This window comes from Orcinus orca, chromosome 6 (genome assembly GCF_937001465.1).
Source record: "Orcinus orca chromosome 6, mOrcOrc1.1, whole genome shotgun sequence".
Taxonomy (NCBI): Eukaryota; Metazoa; Chordata; class Mammalia; order Artiodactyla; family Delphinidae; genus Orcinus; species Orcinus orca.
The window spans coordinates 84,226,686-84,242,263 of NC_064564.1; the positions used below are offsets into that span (position 1 = coordinate 84,226,686).

Sequence of the window (15,578 nt, forward strand, 5' to 3'; positions counted from 1 at the left end):
ATGTATGTTCCCATTCCCATTTTCTTAATTGTTTTGGGTTCGTTATTGTAGGTCTTTTCCTTCTTTTGTGTTTCTTGCCTAGAGAAGTTCCTTTAGCAGTTGTTGTAGAGCTGGTTTGGTGGTGCTGAACTCTCTCAGCTTTTGCTTGTCTGTAAAGGTTTTAATTTCTCTGTCAAATCTGAATGAGATCCTTGACAGGTAGAGTAATCTTGGTTGTAGGTTTTCCCCTTTCATCACTTTAAATATGTCCTGCCACTCCCTTCTGGCTTGCAGAGTTTCTGCTGAAAGATCAGCTGTTAACCTTATGGGGATTCCCTTGTATGTTATTTGTTGGTTTTCCCTTGCTGCTTTTAATATTCTTTCTTTGTATTTAATTTTTGATAGTTTGATTAATATGTGTCTTGGCATGTTTCTCCTTGGATTTATCCTGTATAGGACTCTCTGTGCTTCCTGGACTTGATTGACTATTTCCTTTCCCATATTAGGGAAGTTTTCGACTATAGTCTCTTCAAATATTTTCTCAGCCCCTTTATTTTTCTCTTCTGCTTCTGGGACCCCTATAATTCGAATGTTGGTGCGTTTAATGTTGTCCCAGAGGTCTCTGGTACTGTCCTTAATTCTTTTCATTCTTTTTTCTTTACTCTGCTCCCCAGCCGTTATTTCCACCATTTTATCTTCCAGCTCACTTATCCATTCTTCTGCCTCAGTTATTCTGCTACTGATTCCTTCTAGAGTATTTTTAATTTCAGTAATTGTGTTGTTCATCACTGTTTGTTTGTTCTTTAGTTCTTCTAGATCCTTATTTAACATTTCTTGTAGTTTCTCCATTCTGTTTCCGAGATTTTGGATTAGCTTTCCTATCATTACTCTGAATTCTTTTTCAGGTAGGTTGCCTATTTTGTCCTCATTTATTTGGTCTTGCAGGTTTTTACCTTGCTCCTTCGTCTGTAACATATTTTTTTGTCATTTCACTTTTTTTTTTTTGATGGTGGGACTGTATTCCTGTCTGATTGTTTGGCCTGAGCCATCCAGCACTGGAGTTTGTAGGCCGTTGGGTAGAGCTGGGTTTTGGTGCCGAGATGAGGACCTCCAGGAGGCCTCACTCCGATTAATATTCCCTGGGGTCTGAGGTTCTCTGTTCGTCCAGCGGTTTGGGCTTGGCTTTCCCACCACAGGAGCTCAGGCCTGACCTCTGGGAACCAAGATCCCGCAAGCTGCATGGCGTGGCAAAAAAACAAAAGGAAAAGAAAAAGGAAAAAAGGAGCAGTACAATAACAAAGAATTAAAAAAAAAGTAAAATTAGAAAGATAATAAATATATTAGGAGAAATAAAAATATAATTGAAACAACTTCAACAAAGTAAAATAAAACCACAACAGAAAAAAGAAAAAAAAAACGGGGGAACAAGCCAAAAGGAGCAGAACAATAACAAAATATAAAGAATAAAATTAGAAAAATAAAAGATTTATTAGAAAAAATAAAAATACAAACAACAACAGCAACAAGGTAAAACAGAACCCCAACCTAAAAGTAGAAAAAAAAAAAGCGTTGGGCTTCCCTGGTGGCGCAGTGGTTGAGAGTCCGCCTGCCGACGCAGGGGACACGGGTTCGTGCCCCGATCCCGGAAGATCCCACATGCCGCGGAGCGGCTGGGCCCGTGAGCCATGGCCGCTGAGCCTGCGTGTCCGGAGCCTGTGCTCTGCAACGGGAGAGGCCACAGCAGTGAGAGGCCAGCGTACCGCAAAAAAAAAAAAAAAAAAAAGCCTTGGCTATGGGCGGTGCAGTTTTGACAGGGGGGTGGGGTGGAACTTAGGTAGGGGCAGGGTTTAGGATGGGTGGGGCCTAGGCGGGGCGGGGGGGTGGGGTGACTTTCAAGCGTGGGGTGGGGCCTCTGCTTAGGACCTGCCGGGAAGGGAAGAGGAAGCACATCCAAAAGGGGGCTTATGGAGTGTGGATTTCCGGAGTTAGAGGTAAGGCCCTGGGTGAGGGTGTGTGGGTGGGGTTTAGGCCCAGCATGGTTGGAGGGGGTCTCAGAGGGGCTACCTCTGAGTGTAGAGGTAGGGCCCTGGGTGGGGCGTAGAGGCACAGCAGGAGGGAGGCTCCGAGGGCAGAGGATTAGGCCTGGGAGCCCAACAGGCTCCCCGGTGCCTAAGTGGACAGGGAACGTGTTGGCTGTGTTCCCTTCCGTTCCTCCGCCCCCCAACCAGGGTCTCCCCTGTCCCCGCTGGACCCCTAACCGTGGGTGGGTCCCGCTGGGTGTAGGAACTCCTCCCCTCCCCCAGCCACCTCTCAGGGGTGCCTGTCCCGTAGGTCCGGCCTTTACTTTTGCTCCGCCTTCTCTCCCTCCCACTCCCTCAGGACCCGCGTGGCTGGAGGGGGCCTCGGTGGGCAGAGGATCAGGCCCGGGATCTCAGCAGGCTCCCAGGGGCCCAAGTGGGCATGGGAAACGCTGGCCATGCTCCCTTTTGATCCTTTGTGCTCCCAATGGTCCCTTCCTTTCCCCCCTGGGCATGGGATCCCTTCCCCTACCCCAGCCGCCCCTCAGGGGCCCCGGTCTCATCCCGCCTCCACTTCTCCTACCCCCTCACTCCCCCCAACGCCCAGGTCCTACCCGGTTGCTGGGGGTTCCTCCCATTCCCTTAGGTGTCAGTGGTCCCCCACCAGTGCCTGGTAGGTGCCCTAGTTGCGAGGAGACGCGAATTCCACGTCCTCCTAGTCCGCCATGTTGACTCCGCCCCCCACAAGAAAAACCTCCTTGATTGTATTTCTGCATGCGATTCTCTACTTAAACATAACAAAAATGTTCCCTTTCTTTTTTTTGCGGTACGCAGGCCTCTCACTGTTGTGGTCTTTCCCTTTACGGAGCACAGGCTCCGGACGCGCAGGCTCAGCGGCCGTGGCTCACAGGCCGAGCCGCTCCGCGGCACGTGGTATTCTTCCCCGACCAGGACACGAACCCGTATCTTCTGCATCGGCAGGCAGACTCTCAACCACTGCGCCACCAGGTAAGCCCCAGGCAACTATAACTTTTGACAGGTCCGAATACAAAACTGATTTATTTACAGTGTCACCGCTAGGTGGTGCCACCAATTAGTGAAAACAATGGTTGCTGTCATGGGACAACCGAAAACCACTTGCAGCCAGTACAAGCACAAGTTTGTGAGCTTGTAGGGAACTTGTGTGCCCTTGTGCACTTGTGTATAAGCGTGTGCACACACAACTCTTGGTGCATGAGTTTGCTCTCAGTGCAATGTTGGTTTACAAGTGTACACATGTGTGCATGTGTGCAAGTCCATGCAGAGGTCTGTGCACCCTGGAGAGCATGGGCAAGAAGCTAATGATATGAACTCCAAAAGTCTTGACCCATCAGCCGTATGTATTGTCTGGAACTCTGGCCCCTTATCTTGGAAGGCTGTTTGTAGAGCGTGCAGAAGCCCTGACCCTAAGGGAGAATACAGCGACGCCACAGGACAGCTTTTCTGAGGCAGGGAATCCCTAGACACAGCCACACATCCTCTAAGGTCATCAGTCCTGCAAGCCCTCCAAGGAGGTCTCAGTCAGTTGTGACGTCGTGGAGGACCGTGGTCTCAACACCTTCCCAAGTGCCCAAAGCTTCAAATCAAATGCCCACCTTGGGATTGTATCTTCTGTCCAGATGGGGAGTGACCCTGCACTTAAGAAAATAAATGTGTGTGTATGTGTGTGTAGGATGGGGGAGCTCCCCCAATTCCCTGCCCCCACCCAAAGTCATCCAAATCCACACACCCTTTCCCTGTTATCTCTGTGGACGGTCCTCAGCTGATCTCAGCTTTCACTCTGGAGCCCCCCTCACTCCGGGAATCGTGCTGTCTTGATTATTTGCGGTCTAGAATAGCCCACAAAGCTGGGGTACCTTAGGCAAGTCCCCTCCCTCAGTTTCTCTGGCTCTCAGTGAGGGCTGGGTCTGTGTGACTCCAAGAGGCCCTTAGTGCTGACTGGAGTTCTGCCAGTCGCAGGGCCCTGCCCCCCTCCCGTGGCTGGTGTGGGGTGGGAGTCTCCTTGGAGAAGCTCCCAAGAAGGAGAAAGTTCTGTTTGGCTTCCTCCTCCTCCTTCCAGCACACTTCCCTCCTTAACAGGCCCCCAGGGAAGGCAGCTGGGCTCGCAGACCTCTAGAAGCCACAGGAGGGAGTTCTCACTTGAGCATCACTAAAAATTCAAGTGGCTTCCTCCCTCCACGCCCCCCACCCCAGGGTGAAAGCCCCAGGACTCATTAGACCCACTGCCCCCAGAGCCCAATTTGGTTGAAGGGAATGCTTGGCTTTTCCATCCAGAGGAGCTTTGCCTTAAGGGTTTGGGGCTTCCCTGAGAGAGCTCATCTCAGATTGAGGTCAGAGAGGGAAGGTCCCCAGAGGTCACCTCTTGCCCTGGCACTTTTCCAGAGGAGGAAACAGGCTGCAGGGGAGGGGCTTGTCCAAGGTTCCACAGAGGTGGGCTCACTGTGGAGGGCCCCCGGGCATCCATGGTCTCGGGATGGAGATGCAGAGCTGGGGCTTCAGGGAGGCCCTGCCACGTGTGAAGAAGAGCTGTGAGAACAGTCCGACAAGCCCACAGCAGAAGGGGCTGCCCAGGGAGATAGTGGACACCCATCCCTGGACATGTGGGTGGGATGGGTAAGTGCTTGTCTAGATGAACAGAGGATTCAGGACCAGGAGGGGGAGAGGGATGCGAAACTGCTTAGGTCCTGCCCCCTCTGTAAATTCTCCCCCAGTCAGGAATGGCGTGTCACAACTGCTGGGCTGGGATGGCGCGAGGGTCTGCCGTTTATGGCCAGTTGAACCTGTTGGTTGGAAGCCAAGAGGCTGGCACTGGGGCCTCTCTGACCTCAGCAGCCTCCTTCCTGCCTCCTGCAGCCCTGGGCTAACACCCAGACCCTCTTAGCTCCCAGATCCAGTAGGACCGAGGACGCAGAGACAGTTGTTCATCTTCCCTGGATGATAAAACCCTGCCTGCGGGGCCTGCCTGAGCTCCTGAAGTGTGGGACAATTGCACGATAGAACCTGACTAGTCCAGGAGGCCTCTGTGGGCTGCAGGACAGGGAGCCGCAGACTCTCAGATGGCACGAGGTCTCCCAAGTCGACTGGTGCAAACTCTGCTGCCTTAATATCAGTGGCAAATGTGTCAGGACCTGGTTTAAGTGCCTTATAAATCTTAACTCCTTGAATCCTCAGAAAACCCTATGTGGAAATATGCTCTAATGAGCCATTTTACAGATGAGGAAACTGAGGCACAGAGAGTTTAGGAAACTTGTGCACAATCACAGGGCAAGTGAGTCATGTGGTTCGAGAACCCATGTGCTGTGCTCTCTCTAAGAGAGGAGGGAGCCCAGGGAGGGGACAGAGCTGGCCTAGTCACTTGGCCAAACAGCAGGATTGGGGGCCTAGACTCTTTATCTCCAGCCTCTGGCCCCTCCCCACCCCGCAGCCCCTCCTTTCAGCTCCTCTGTCCCGACCAAGCCTCGCTGTGGGCCTCCCCAGAGCTAACAGTAGCCAGGCCTCCCCTTGGCTGGCAGCTCCAGCCCAAAGAGGCTGCACCCACATTCCCTGGCTGCTCTCCAGCCCACAGGAGCTGAGAAAACAAAGTCCAGTGACTGTGAGGGCTGAGCAGAGGCTGCCGAAGGGGAGGAAGCAGCGAGGAGCCACCGAGCGGAGGCCGCTGTCAACTCCCAGATGCTGGGCCTCCTGGGGAGCACGACCCTCGTGGGCTTGATCATAGGCGCTGCTGTGGCTCTGCTGTTGCTGCTGCTGCTGCTGGCCGCCTGCTTGTACTGCAGACAGGAGGAGACTGACGTGGAGAGGAACCACCCTGCTGCAAGGAGAAACCGAGTCCGGTGGGCCCAGCCTCCGATCTCCTCAGGCCGGGGCCACCTGGGACGCTTGCACCATATCCGTTATTCTGGCCGTGTGCCTCACATGCCCCATGCGACCCTCCATCACCACCATCACCTCGCCCACCACCATGCCCACCACGCCCACCAGGCCCAGCGAGGCCGCCGCTGATGCCTGGATGGCAGCCTGCCCCACCATCACCAGGATGCGGGGACCCCGAGGTTCCCGTGCAGAAGGGCACCTCTCGGCGGTGAACGTCGGGACCTGCCTGGGCTTCATTCGCCTACTGTGCCCCGTGTGCTACGGAGGCGGAGGACTGAAGAGCTCCAGGGGTGGCCCTGACGGGGCTGAGAGCAGGGGTGGTGGTGGTCCTTCGGGGACGGACACCACCTTGTGACTGTAAGTCCCAACGGGCACCAGAAGTGACGGCCAGTCTGGTGCAGGTGCACAGGGGTGTGGGGATGCACAGAAGGTGTACCCTGCTCTCTCCGAACAACCAGGCCTCTGGCCAGGGCGGTAGCTGGGAGGTGCCCTGGTAACGCCCTTTCATTTGCAGAACGTAGCTTGAGGCTGCACAATCAAGTCAATGGTGCCTTAATACAAGAAAATAAAAACCACTAAGAAGCTTTTGTGAAGAGGCTCTTGATTGTAACTCAAGTGGGAGGGAGGGAGCGGCCAGCCCTTTGTCTGCCTCGCCCAGGACCTTCCTCTCCGGTGGGACCGAGTGCCTGGTGCGGGCCCTGCAGCGGGGGAGATTGGGCAGCTCTGCAGGGCTCTGAGGACAGTAGGTGAGAAGGCCTGGGGCCTGAGCTCTGATGAGGGGGAGGTTAGGGTTTGCAGGCAGCCCTGCCCAGACAGAGAGAGGGGGAAGAGGCCGTCCAGGCTGGCCCCTGGGCTCTACCTCCAGGGCTCTCTTCAGTCCATCTCTAGGGCAGACTGCGCTCTGGAACTGCAGAAGCCCCCTTCCATGGGCTGTGCTGAATTAATGTTTCTTTGGTAACTGGGTCAGGGTTTCTTATCCAGGCCTTGAGTCTCCAGCCAGCCTGACCCCTCCCGTGCTTGGGTGTGGCTGGCGCTGTGTCTGGGAGGGAGGGTGTGGTGCTGGGTGGCCTTGGGAGAGTGCTCACCTCAAGGGAGTCTCAGTTTCCTCTTCCCTAAAATGGGATAGATGACAGAAACATCTTGCCAAAGCCTGGAGGCCTGTTCCCAAATACCCCAGAACAGCTGATGGGATTCCAAAGTGAGGAAGGAAATCTTGTTCTGAGGCCTTCCCTGAGGAAGGAAGTCCTGTGAGCCAGGATGGGAAGTGGAGGGGAGAGGCTTGGGGGCCAGGCCAGGTGGTGGGGAGGGGCTGGAGAACAGGCCAGAAAGTCCCGGGGCCTGGTGACTGACTCACTGGAACAGAATGTCCTGTTTCTTTTCTATTTCCTGGTGGATTCTCTGTGAGGGCTGGGATGGGAAGGGGTGGAAGGGGGAGAGGGAGGCAAATTCACACTGAGAGCTGGACTAGACTGCAGGCTTGGGAAAGTGGATCAGGGTCTATGGTGCCTTTTGAACCCGCCTCCCCTCGCCTCCCCCTACAGCTGCCCTGAGCTCATCCCCAGCTTGGACTCCTGCTGCAGGCCCTCTGGGCTGCCTACCTCCAGCCCTGCCCCTTTGTGAAGCGTCCCCACACTGTAGCCTCCTCACTGTCCTTAGAACAAAGTCTAAGGACATTGTTGGCCTTCTGGTTGGCCATTCAAGGCCCCCTGGTCTGTTTTGTGCCTACTTGTGTTCCTTTTGTCCTATCCGCACTGCTCCAGTCCTCAGACTCAGAAAACCCTGCACCTTCCCTTCTCTGTGTCTTTGCCCAAGACGAATTTGTTACTCACTCCTATGGGTTTCCAATTTATTATTATTATTGTTGTTGTTGTTATCATTATTTCTCTTGGCACACTGAACACACTCTCTTTCCCTAGAGATTTACGGCAAGATTCAAAGGCCCCTGCCTTCATAGGACTGAGAACTCTTTGAGGGCTCCCCACTGCCCAGGGTGGGACCAGTCCACACAACAGATGGTCAGGAAAGATTCCCAGAGCTTCACGCTCTCTAGAAAAGTAAATGTGCTTGGAATAACCACTGCCAGAAGCTTGGGGCTTCAGGGACACCAGGTATAACAGTAGGACCCTGCAAGGATTAGGCCGTTGAGCTCCTGGGGCCTTGTTGAGGGAGCTTGTGTTCCTACCCTATCTCCCCAGTGTTGGGGGTGTGTGGAGGTCTGTAGCCTGCTGGCTTGGACCATGCCCCCCATCCCTCTGCAGAGCCCCATGTCAGCCTTGGCTGGCCTGTCTTTCCTAAGTGTGGCTTCGAGCATCCTCTGGGAGAACCAGGATGCCTGCCATCACCTTTTCCCTTTTTAATATAAGTGGGATGTATGGGAGACTTCCCTGGTGGTCCAGTGGTTAAGACTCTGAGCTTCCACTGTAAGGGGTGCAGGTTCGATCACTAGTGGGGGAATTAATATCCCACATGCCACGTGGTAAGGCCAAAAGAAAATAAAAATATATATATATGGAATGTATGGGGCGTGGTCTTTCTTCTGACCAGTAGACAGTGATGGATGCTGGGAGGACAGATGTGTGTCTAAGTGGTAGACATCTTTGGGAGCCCCACTGCATCTGGGGCTTATAGGCAGGGACTGTCTATCATAGGATTACAAAAGTCACAAGAAGAGAAAATACCTGGAATAAACCCTTAGGACAAGCAGTTCCCCTGGTGCCCTCCATCTCCCAAACTGACTAATTGATTTTGGTAATTCAGTCTGAAACCACAGGCCCCACAGATTGGCTCATCATGTTTCCTGTCTCCTGCTTCTGGTCGCCCCAGCTAATACAAATAATTCAAAGTGTCCAGCTTCCTGTCACAGCCCCCACTGGCTCCAGGCTCCTCCTCTGTGTAGGTGTCCGGTCATCTTAGAAAAGGGAAGAGAGAGAATTTAGCAGGGTATCATTTACTAGGAATTGTCACTCTCCCATTCTGTGTGTAGGCAGTTTCCTACAACTAGTACCAAAGAAAGTTCACTGGGCCTTGGAGAAATTGACAAGGACCCAGGCTGTGTAACCCTGGGCTAGGCCTTGGCCCTCCCTGGGCCTTTGCACTCTGGTCAGTAAAACTGTAGAAGGAGGCAACTGCTCTGTGGACTGGTGGTAACTAGAGAGAGCATCGAACTAAGAGGAAAGGGAGGAAGCCCCTCCTAGACTATTTGGTACTCTAGTTATCACTACTAACTAGCAGTAGGCCTTGGGCAGGGCATTTAACCTCTGTGACTATGGGCACTGTTACCTCTGAAATGGAGATAACATCACTTCGCAATGTTGCTGGAACCATGATACTAGACAGTGCCTGACGGTGTCTAGTACCTGGAATTATTGTTTCTCACATACCTTTTCTCCAAGGTTGGGTAAAGTGAGGCTAATAACCCGGTCTACTTTCCGGAAGTGGTGGTGGTCTCAGGAGGTGTTGGCTGTGGAAGGGCTGTGACCGAGTGACAGTCAGGATGGAGCCCCTTCTGGCAGACTTACTTATGGCCTGGGCCTGGTTCACCCCCTCCCCTGAGTCGATGAAGTGGACACCCTGGCAGGGAGCAGGGCTGGAGTGGCATGGGTGTGCATGGGGGGTGAGGTGGGGTGAGTGCAGTCACCAAGGGGGCCGGCAGCTGTGCGGGTCCTGGGCCCTCACTCACAATTGGAGGAAGGAATGCAGGAAGTGCTCACAGCCGCTCAGATATCTCAGAGCCTCGTCCCAGGCAGGACCAAGGCTGCAGTACCCTGGGAATGAGTGTGCCATGGCCTGGCCCCTGGGGTGGCCACCGGGCCAGGAGCCCACGGCACTGCGTACAGCCAGAGCTGTCCCTCGCGGAGCCCAGGGTAAGTTTTCACAGCACGAGCAGGCAGCGAGGAGGGCTGCCTGGAGCAGAGGGGAGGCTGGAGCAGAAGACCGGGGAGGGGGACTAAGGAGCCCACAGTAGTTACTGAAGGGCTCAGATATCCCTCCCGGAGCATGACCTGCCTTATTTCAACAGCACTCTCCCAGCCCGTGCAGAAAAGGAGGCCGAATGAAAGGGCACTTGTTTCCAAGCAGCACTCCCTGCATCTGGCCCAGAGCTGCCATTGCCTCCTCCCCACTTTTGTCCCTGCCCCCAGCACAGGGCCAGGGGTTTGAGAGGCAGCAGATAGGCTGATTCAAGGACTGGCCCAAGGTTCCTCCAGGGGAGGAGCCTGGGCTCATCTCGGATCCACAGGATGGGGGGAGTATTTTGTCTTTTGTCTGAGTGTACAAACACTCATGAACTCCATATGCGTCATCAGAGGGCCGGGTTAGTGAGGCTCCCTCTGAGCAAAGTCTTCTGCCTTCTCCTTCCAGCCCCCTGCATCCAGGGAGTCTTGAGCTCACATCTTTCAGGACAGTGCTTCTTCCAGAGCTGCCAGGGGAGTTGCCCATGGCTCTTAGAAACCTGGCTCGAGGCTTAGAAAACAGTGACGGAGACCCCCTGAGGTCAGAGTAGAGCCATGTGGGGCACCCAACGGCCCAGAGGGGGCACCAGCCAGGGCCTCAGACCGATATCTTCTTAGAAGACCATCGGGAGAGCAGCTGGAGGAGCAAGGGTACCTGCTATCACCAAGAGCCCCTCGCTTCGGATGGGGAGCTAAGGTCTGAGACGCATCCCGGGTTGCTCAGTGGGTCAGTGGCCAAACGGGGCCATGGAAACGGCAGTGATTGGAATTGTGGCCGTGCTATTCGTGGTCACCGTGGCCATCACCTGCATCCTCTGCTGTTTCAGCTGTGACTCAAGGACCCAGGATTCTCAGGGGGGCCCACACCCCAGCTTCACGGTGGCCACGTTTCGCCAGGAGGCTTCTCTCTCCACGGGGCCAGGTCACCATGTCCAGCCAGTGGCGGGTGTCCGGGACTTCTGGACTTTCATGTGAGACCTACCAGCCCCCAGGATTTGCTCTGCTGGTGGTCAGACTCATCTACCCCCCCGGCAAGCCTTCTCTGTTGACCCACTCCTTCAAGCCTGGCATTCCTGTCCTTCCCTGCCTGTATCCAGAAAACTCCCTGTCCCATCCCATCCCAGCTTGCCATGGCCTCCAGTCTGGGAGATCCATGGTGATGGGGCCAGGTGGGAGTCAGCTCTGACCCCTGAGAGCTCAGCTGGACCAACCCACAGGATGGGGCTTAGGAGAGGTCCGGAGCTTGAGTGACCGGGCAGAGTTGGGTGGTATGGTGGGCCAGCTCTTCTGAGCTTCACGGTGAACTGAAATATCACTGGACTTTATAGTGAACAGAGTGTTGGTTAACTCAAGTTATCCCAGGATGCCTATGAAACTGGTTCTATTGCCACCAGAGGAAGCAGCGCCCTCAGTGGACAGTTTTACAAACTTATCTGTTCCTCTAATTGAGTCATTTTGCTACTTGCCTGTGCACATCCTGCAGAGCCCACCCCTGAGATCTGCCTCCTACCCGTTACCTGAAATCAGCCCTGAAATTCTGAAACCAAAGTGATGCTTCCTGGGAACTGGCAATGTATTTTATAATTGAAAATGCATATCCTTTTATGGGTCTCCCAAGAATCAGGGTTGGGGAATCACAAAAGGAAACAGAAGAGAAAAATAGAGTCACAGAAAGTACAAGATGTTTTATTAACAGGAAAGCCAGAAAGAAGACTTTGAAACATATTTTGAATGAGACTTTATTACTATATTCTTATAGGTCACTTCTATTCTTAGAGACTAAGTGACCTGTGTCACTCAGGAATGATAGAAAAATGATAGAACTCCAAATGACAGAACTGAAAGTTAATTTTGAATAAGTTAAAATGTTATGTTATATTGACAGTATGTAACAAAGCTCTTGTTTGCATCACAAATAAATAGATGTTCAGTTTTTATTTATAGAAAATCTGTTTTCTCTGTACCCATGAAATAAATGCTGGGCCATATTTAGCATATGGTTTGAAGGCTGCAGAATTCTGAGTCTCCTGACTCATGTTTCCAGCCAGCCCTGAAGGAATGACTCTCCCAGGACCTGCCTGTTGAAGGGGGCAGGACTGACCTTGCGAGGAGGTCTGGCCTCTGAGGGTGCCCGGATGGGCCACTCTGGCCACGGAAGGACTCTCAGAGAGAGAGGCTTAGGGCTGCAGAGGTGCAGAAGGGTAAGGGGACAGGGAGAGAGTCAGGCTGGTGGAGAGGCGTGGAGGCGGGTGGTGTGGGGTGAGCATGGGGAGGGAAGAGGCACAGCCCAGGAACAGGAGCTCCTGGCGACCGCGTCTTGGTCACTCTGGACCCTAGAGCCCGCAAGCAGGGCCTTCATAGAGCATGTGGAGGGTACCGGCTGCAGGGAGGACCTGGAGGTCCTCAGTTGAGTGGAGTGAACTGTTCAGGTCATGTTCTCTGAAAGTGAAGCCCAGACAGAGTTTGGGGTGCCAGATGTTTATAGGGATCAGCATGTGTGAGGGCAGGAGGAGGAAGCAGGATTAGACAGAGGAAGGAGACAAATAATGATGCAGGCCCTTAATATCCCCCCACCTTTGCTGTCTCTGAGTGCTCCCCCACAGCCTCCCAAGTTTGACCTCAGGCAAAGCAGCTCTGCAGCTGAGGCTGGCCCTGAAGTCCTTCCTTGAAGGGGTCCTGGGTGGTGCATCTCCACAGGAGCTCAGCTGCGGCCTGTTCTCAGAGGTGCACCGACCAGTCAGAGGTGGCTGAGCATGTCCAGGGACAAAGAAATAACGGGCACGGGAGCTCCAGGTGGGCAGAGACGGCAGTGCGAGACCTGGGAGGGGAGAGAAGAGTGGGCCTCAGCCTCTCTCTCATCTCAAGCAGAGTTAGCTCTGTTCTAGGTCGGGCATCTTCAGCTGGACCCAAGTATCAGGACCCCAGGCCCAGGGCTTTGCCTCTGTATCGTGTGGTCACATCCTTCCCTGGGTCCGTGGAGGGAAGGTCTGTAGGCTGGACTCACACAGCTCTGAAAACAAGCAATGTGGGGGGCAGCCTCACTGTGCAGGCGGGCAGTCTGTCAAGCCCTGAGGTCTCCTTATTTGTTCATTCGCTCATCCACCCACTCATCCACCCACCCATCCATCCACCCATCCATCATGCACCCATCCATGCACCCATCCATGCACCCATCCATCCACCCATCCATGCACCCACCCATCCACCCATACATCCACCCATCCATCCACCCACTCCATCTACTCAGCCTTACTTCCTCATCTACTCATGCATTCATTCATTCATCTCATCACTCATTGTCATTCACTCCTCCATTCAATAAACACTGGCTGAGTACCGACTGTGTACCAGGCCCTGCCTAGGGAATGTGGGAGTCAACCAGACCTGGTCCCAGCATTCGATGAACTCCCAATATAGTCACCTGGACAAGGGTGCAAATAACACAGGTGCTCAAGGGAGGGAGAGCTGGGAGACCCAGGGAAACCTGGGAGGAGGTGGCTCTCGAGTTGGACTTGAAGAAAAGTTGCCACTTCAGCAAGCAGAGTTTGGGGGAGGGTGTCCAGACAGAGGGAGCGGCGGCATGAATGGAGGTTCAGAGAACGTGCGGGCAGGGAGTAAGCAGTTCAGCGTGAGTGGGCGCGAGGGGACGAGGCTGGGCCACAGCCAGCTCCTGAGGGAACCACTTCTGGCCAGCATGTTTCCGGGCAACAGAAGATGAAGGCAACAAAGAGGCAGCCTCCCTTGTCAGGCTGGGTAGGAGCAGTCTTCCCTAGCGCACACACACACGCACACACACGCACGCATACACACACACCAGCGTTGCAACCTGCTGTTGCCACAGGGGAGAGGTGGCCCCTGCAGCAGGGGCTGGAGAGAAGGTTCTTGGAGACTCAGGGGGTGGCCGGCCCACAGTGGAGGTGGAGCCGAGGGTGAGGGAGAGGCTGTTCCAGGGAAGCAGGGAGTTTGAGAAGGGCAGGCAGTCAAGGCCAGCACCCTGGAGCAGGCTGACAAAAAGGAGGCTCCAAGGAGGAGCAGCTAGAGAAGGGGCAGGAAGGTGGGGAGCGAGGGGGGCAAGAAGTGGGGAGTAGGGTTACCCGATCTAGCAAATAAAAATACAGGACATCCAGTTAATTCTAATTTCAGGTAGACAACAAATAATTTTTGGTATACATAGGTCCCATGCAGTATTGGGGACACACTTATACTAAAACATTACTCGTTGTCTATCTGAGGTTCAAATCGAACTGGGTGTCTGGTATTTTATCAGACAACCCTACGAGGGAGGGAGTGGTTCTCAGAGAGGGCGGGTCAGTTGGTTGAAAGCATCAGGGGGGCCAGCGAAGGTGAGCACCCAGGCCTTGGGTTAGGCAACGTGACAGTTGACGATGACCTTGGCGAGAACGGTTTGAAAGGAGTGAAGGGAGCAGCCCCACGGCGGTGTGCGTGTGCGCGGGCGCGTGCGTGCGCAGGGGCGGTGGAGGCAGTGGGAGCTGAGTCAGCAGGAGATCACAGCTGAAGATAATCTGAAGGGAAGCAGGGTGATGTATGGTGGCCTTTTTTTTTTTTTTTTTTGGTACGCGGGTCTCTTACTGTTGTGGCCTCTGCCATTGCGGAGCACAGGCTCCGGACTCGCAGGCTCAGCGGCCATGGCTCACGGGCCCAGCTGCTCCACGGCATGTGGGATCCTCCCGGACCGGGGCACGAACCCGTGTCCCCTGCATCGGCAGGCAGACTCTCAACCACTGCGCCACCAGGCAAGCCCCTACTACTGGTCTTTTTAAGAAGGGGAGGGAGGTTGAACATATGGAAGGCCCGAAGGAGAAGGATTGCCGAGGGAGACACTGACAGCCGCCAGCGAGGAAGGGACCCACGGAAGGGTGGGGCTGGGAGCTGGAGCACAAGGAGGGGATCCGAGGGGTCAGGTCTGGATGGCAGGTGGGGGGCCAGGCAACGCTGCTGGGAAAGATGCTTGAGGATATGGGTAGATGCTCATGTTGTGTGGGGGGCGCGTGGGGAAGGAGGGAGATGAGGGCATCATGCCAGATAGTCTGTTTTCTTGGTGAAGCAGGAGCATCTGCTCAGAGATGGGTCTAGGGGAGCTGGGGTCAAGGAGAGCCTGGAATGATGCCCCAGAGAAGGGAGGAGCAGCTCCTACAGTCCTGCTTTTCTTACGTGTGTGGAGTGTGTGGGGGCGAGAATATGTGTGGTCTGGGTGCGGTGCGTGCGTGTGGCATCTGTGTGTGTGCGTTGTATGGTGTGAGTGTGTATGTCGTCTGGCGTGCGTGTGAGTATGCAGTGGTGTGTGTTGGCCTGAAGTGCTCCTGCCATTCCTCCCAGTGCAGTCCATTGTGTAAGAAGAGGGAGGGGTTCTCTCACAGGCCAGCACGGAGCCCCTCTATCCCCAAGGGAGGAGGTGGCAGTGTAAGACAGGCTAAGGCTGGCACCAGGAGGCTGGCAAAGCCGGGAGTGTTTACTTGGTGGCGCTGAGGGAAGAGGCTGCTCAAGGTCACCTGGAAGTCTGGGTGGAGCTGCACTCGAACCCCCAATCTCTCAGTCCCCAAATGCAGCATTCTCTGTTCATTCTGCTAATACTAGTTCTTATTTATTGGACTCCTACTGTGTGCTAGGCACTATGCTTTCTGCGTTTCATCTTGTCTTTGCTCACAGTGACTCCCTCATCTCCATTTTACAGCCGAGGGACCTGAGCCCCCGCTGTGGGTTG

The 15,578-nt window shown here is 54.4% G+C and overlaps 2 protein-coding genes across 2 annotated transcripts; both read left to right on the forward strand.

The window, feature by feature from the left end:
- The first annotated feature begins 1,882 nt into the window (after positions 1-1,882).
- Positions 1,883-6,493, forward strand: HRCT1 (histidine rich carboxyl terminus 1). Its single transcript, XM_049710840.1, has one exon. It carries the CDS (start codon positions 5,706-5,708, stop codon positions 6,033-6,035), a length of 330 nt encoding a protein of 109 aa, XP_049566797.1. The 5' UTR covers positions 1,883-5,705; the 3' UTR covers positions 6,036-6,493.
- An 87-nt stretch (positions 6,494-6,580) lies between these two features.
- On the forward strand, positions 6,581-12,837 carry SPAAR (small regulatory polypeptide of amino acid response). The gene is made up of 2 exons (XM_049710841.1): positions 6,581-9,769; positions 10,266-12,837. Exon 2 carries the CDS (start codon positions 10,604-10,606, stop codon positions 10,829-10,831), a length of 228 nt encoding a protein of 75 aa, XP_049566798.1. The 5' UTR covers positions 6,581-9,769; positions 10,266-10,603; the 3' UTR covers positions 10,832-12,837.
- The last annotated feature ends 2,741 nt before the right edge of the window (positions 12,838-15,578 follow it).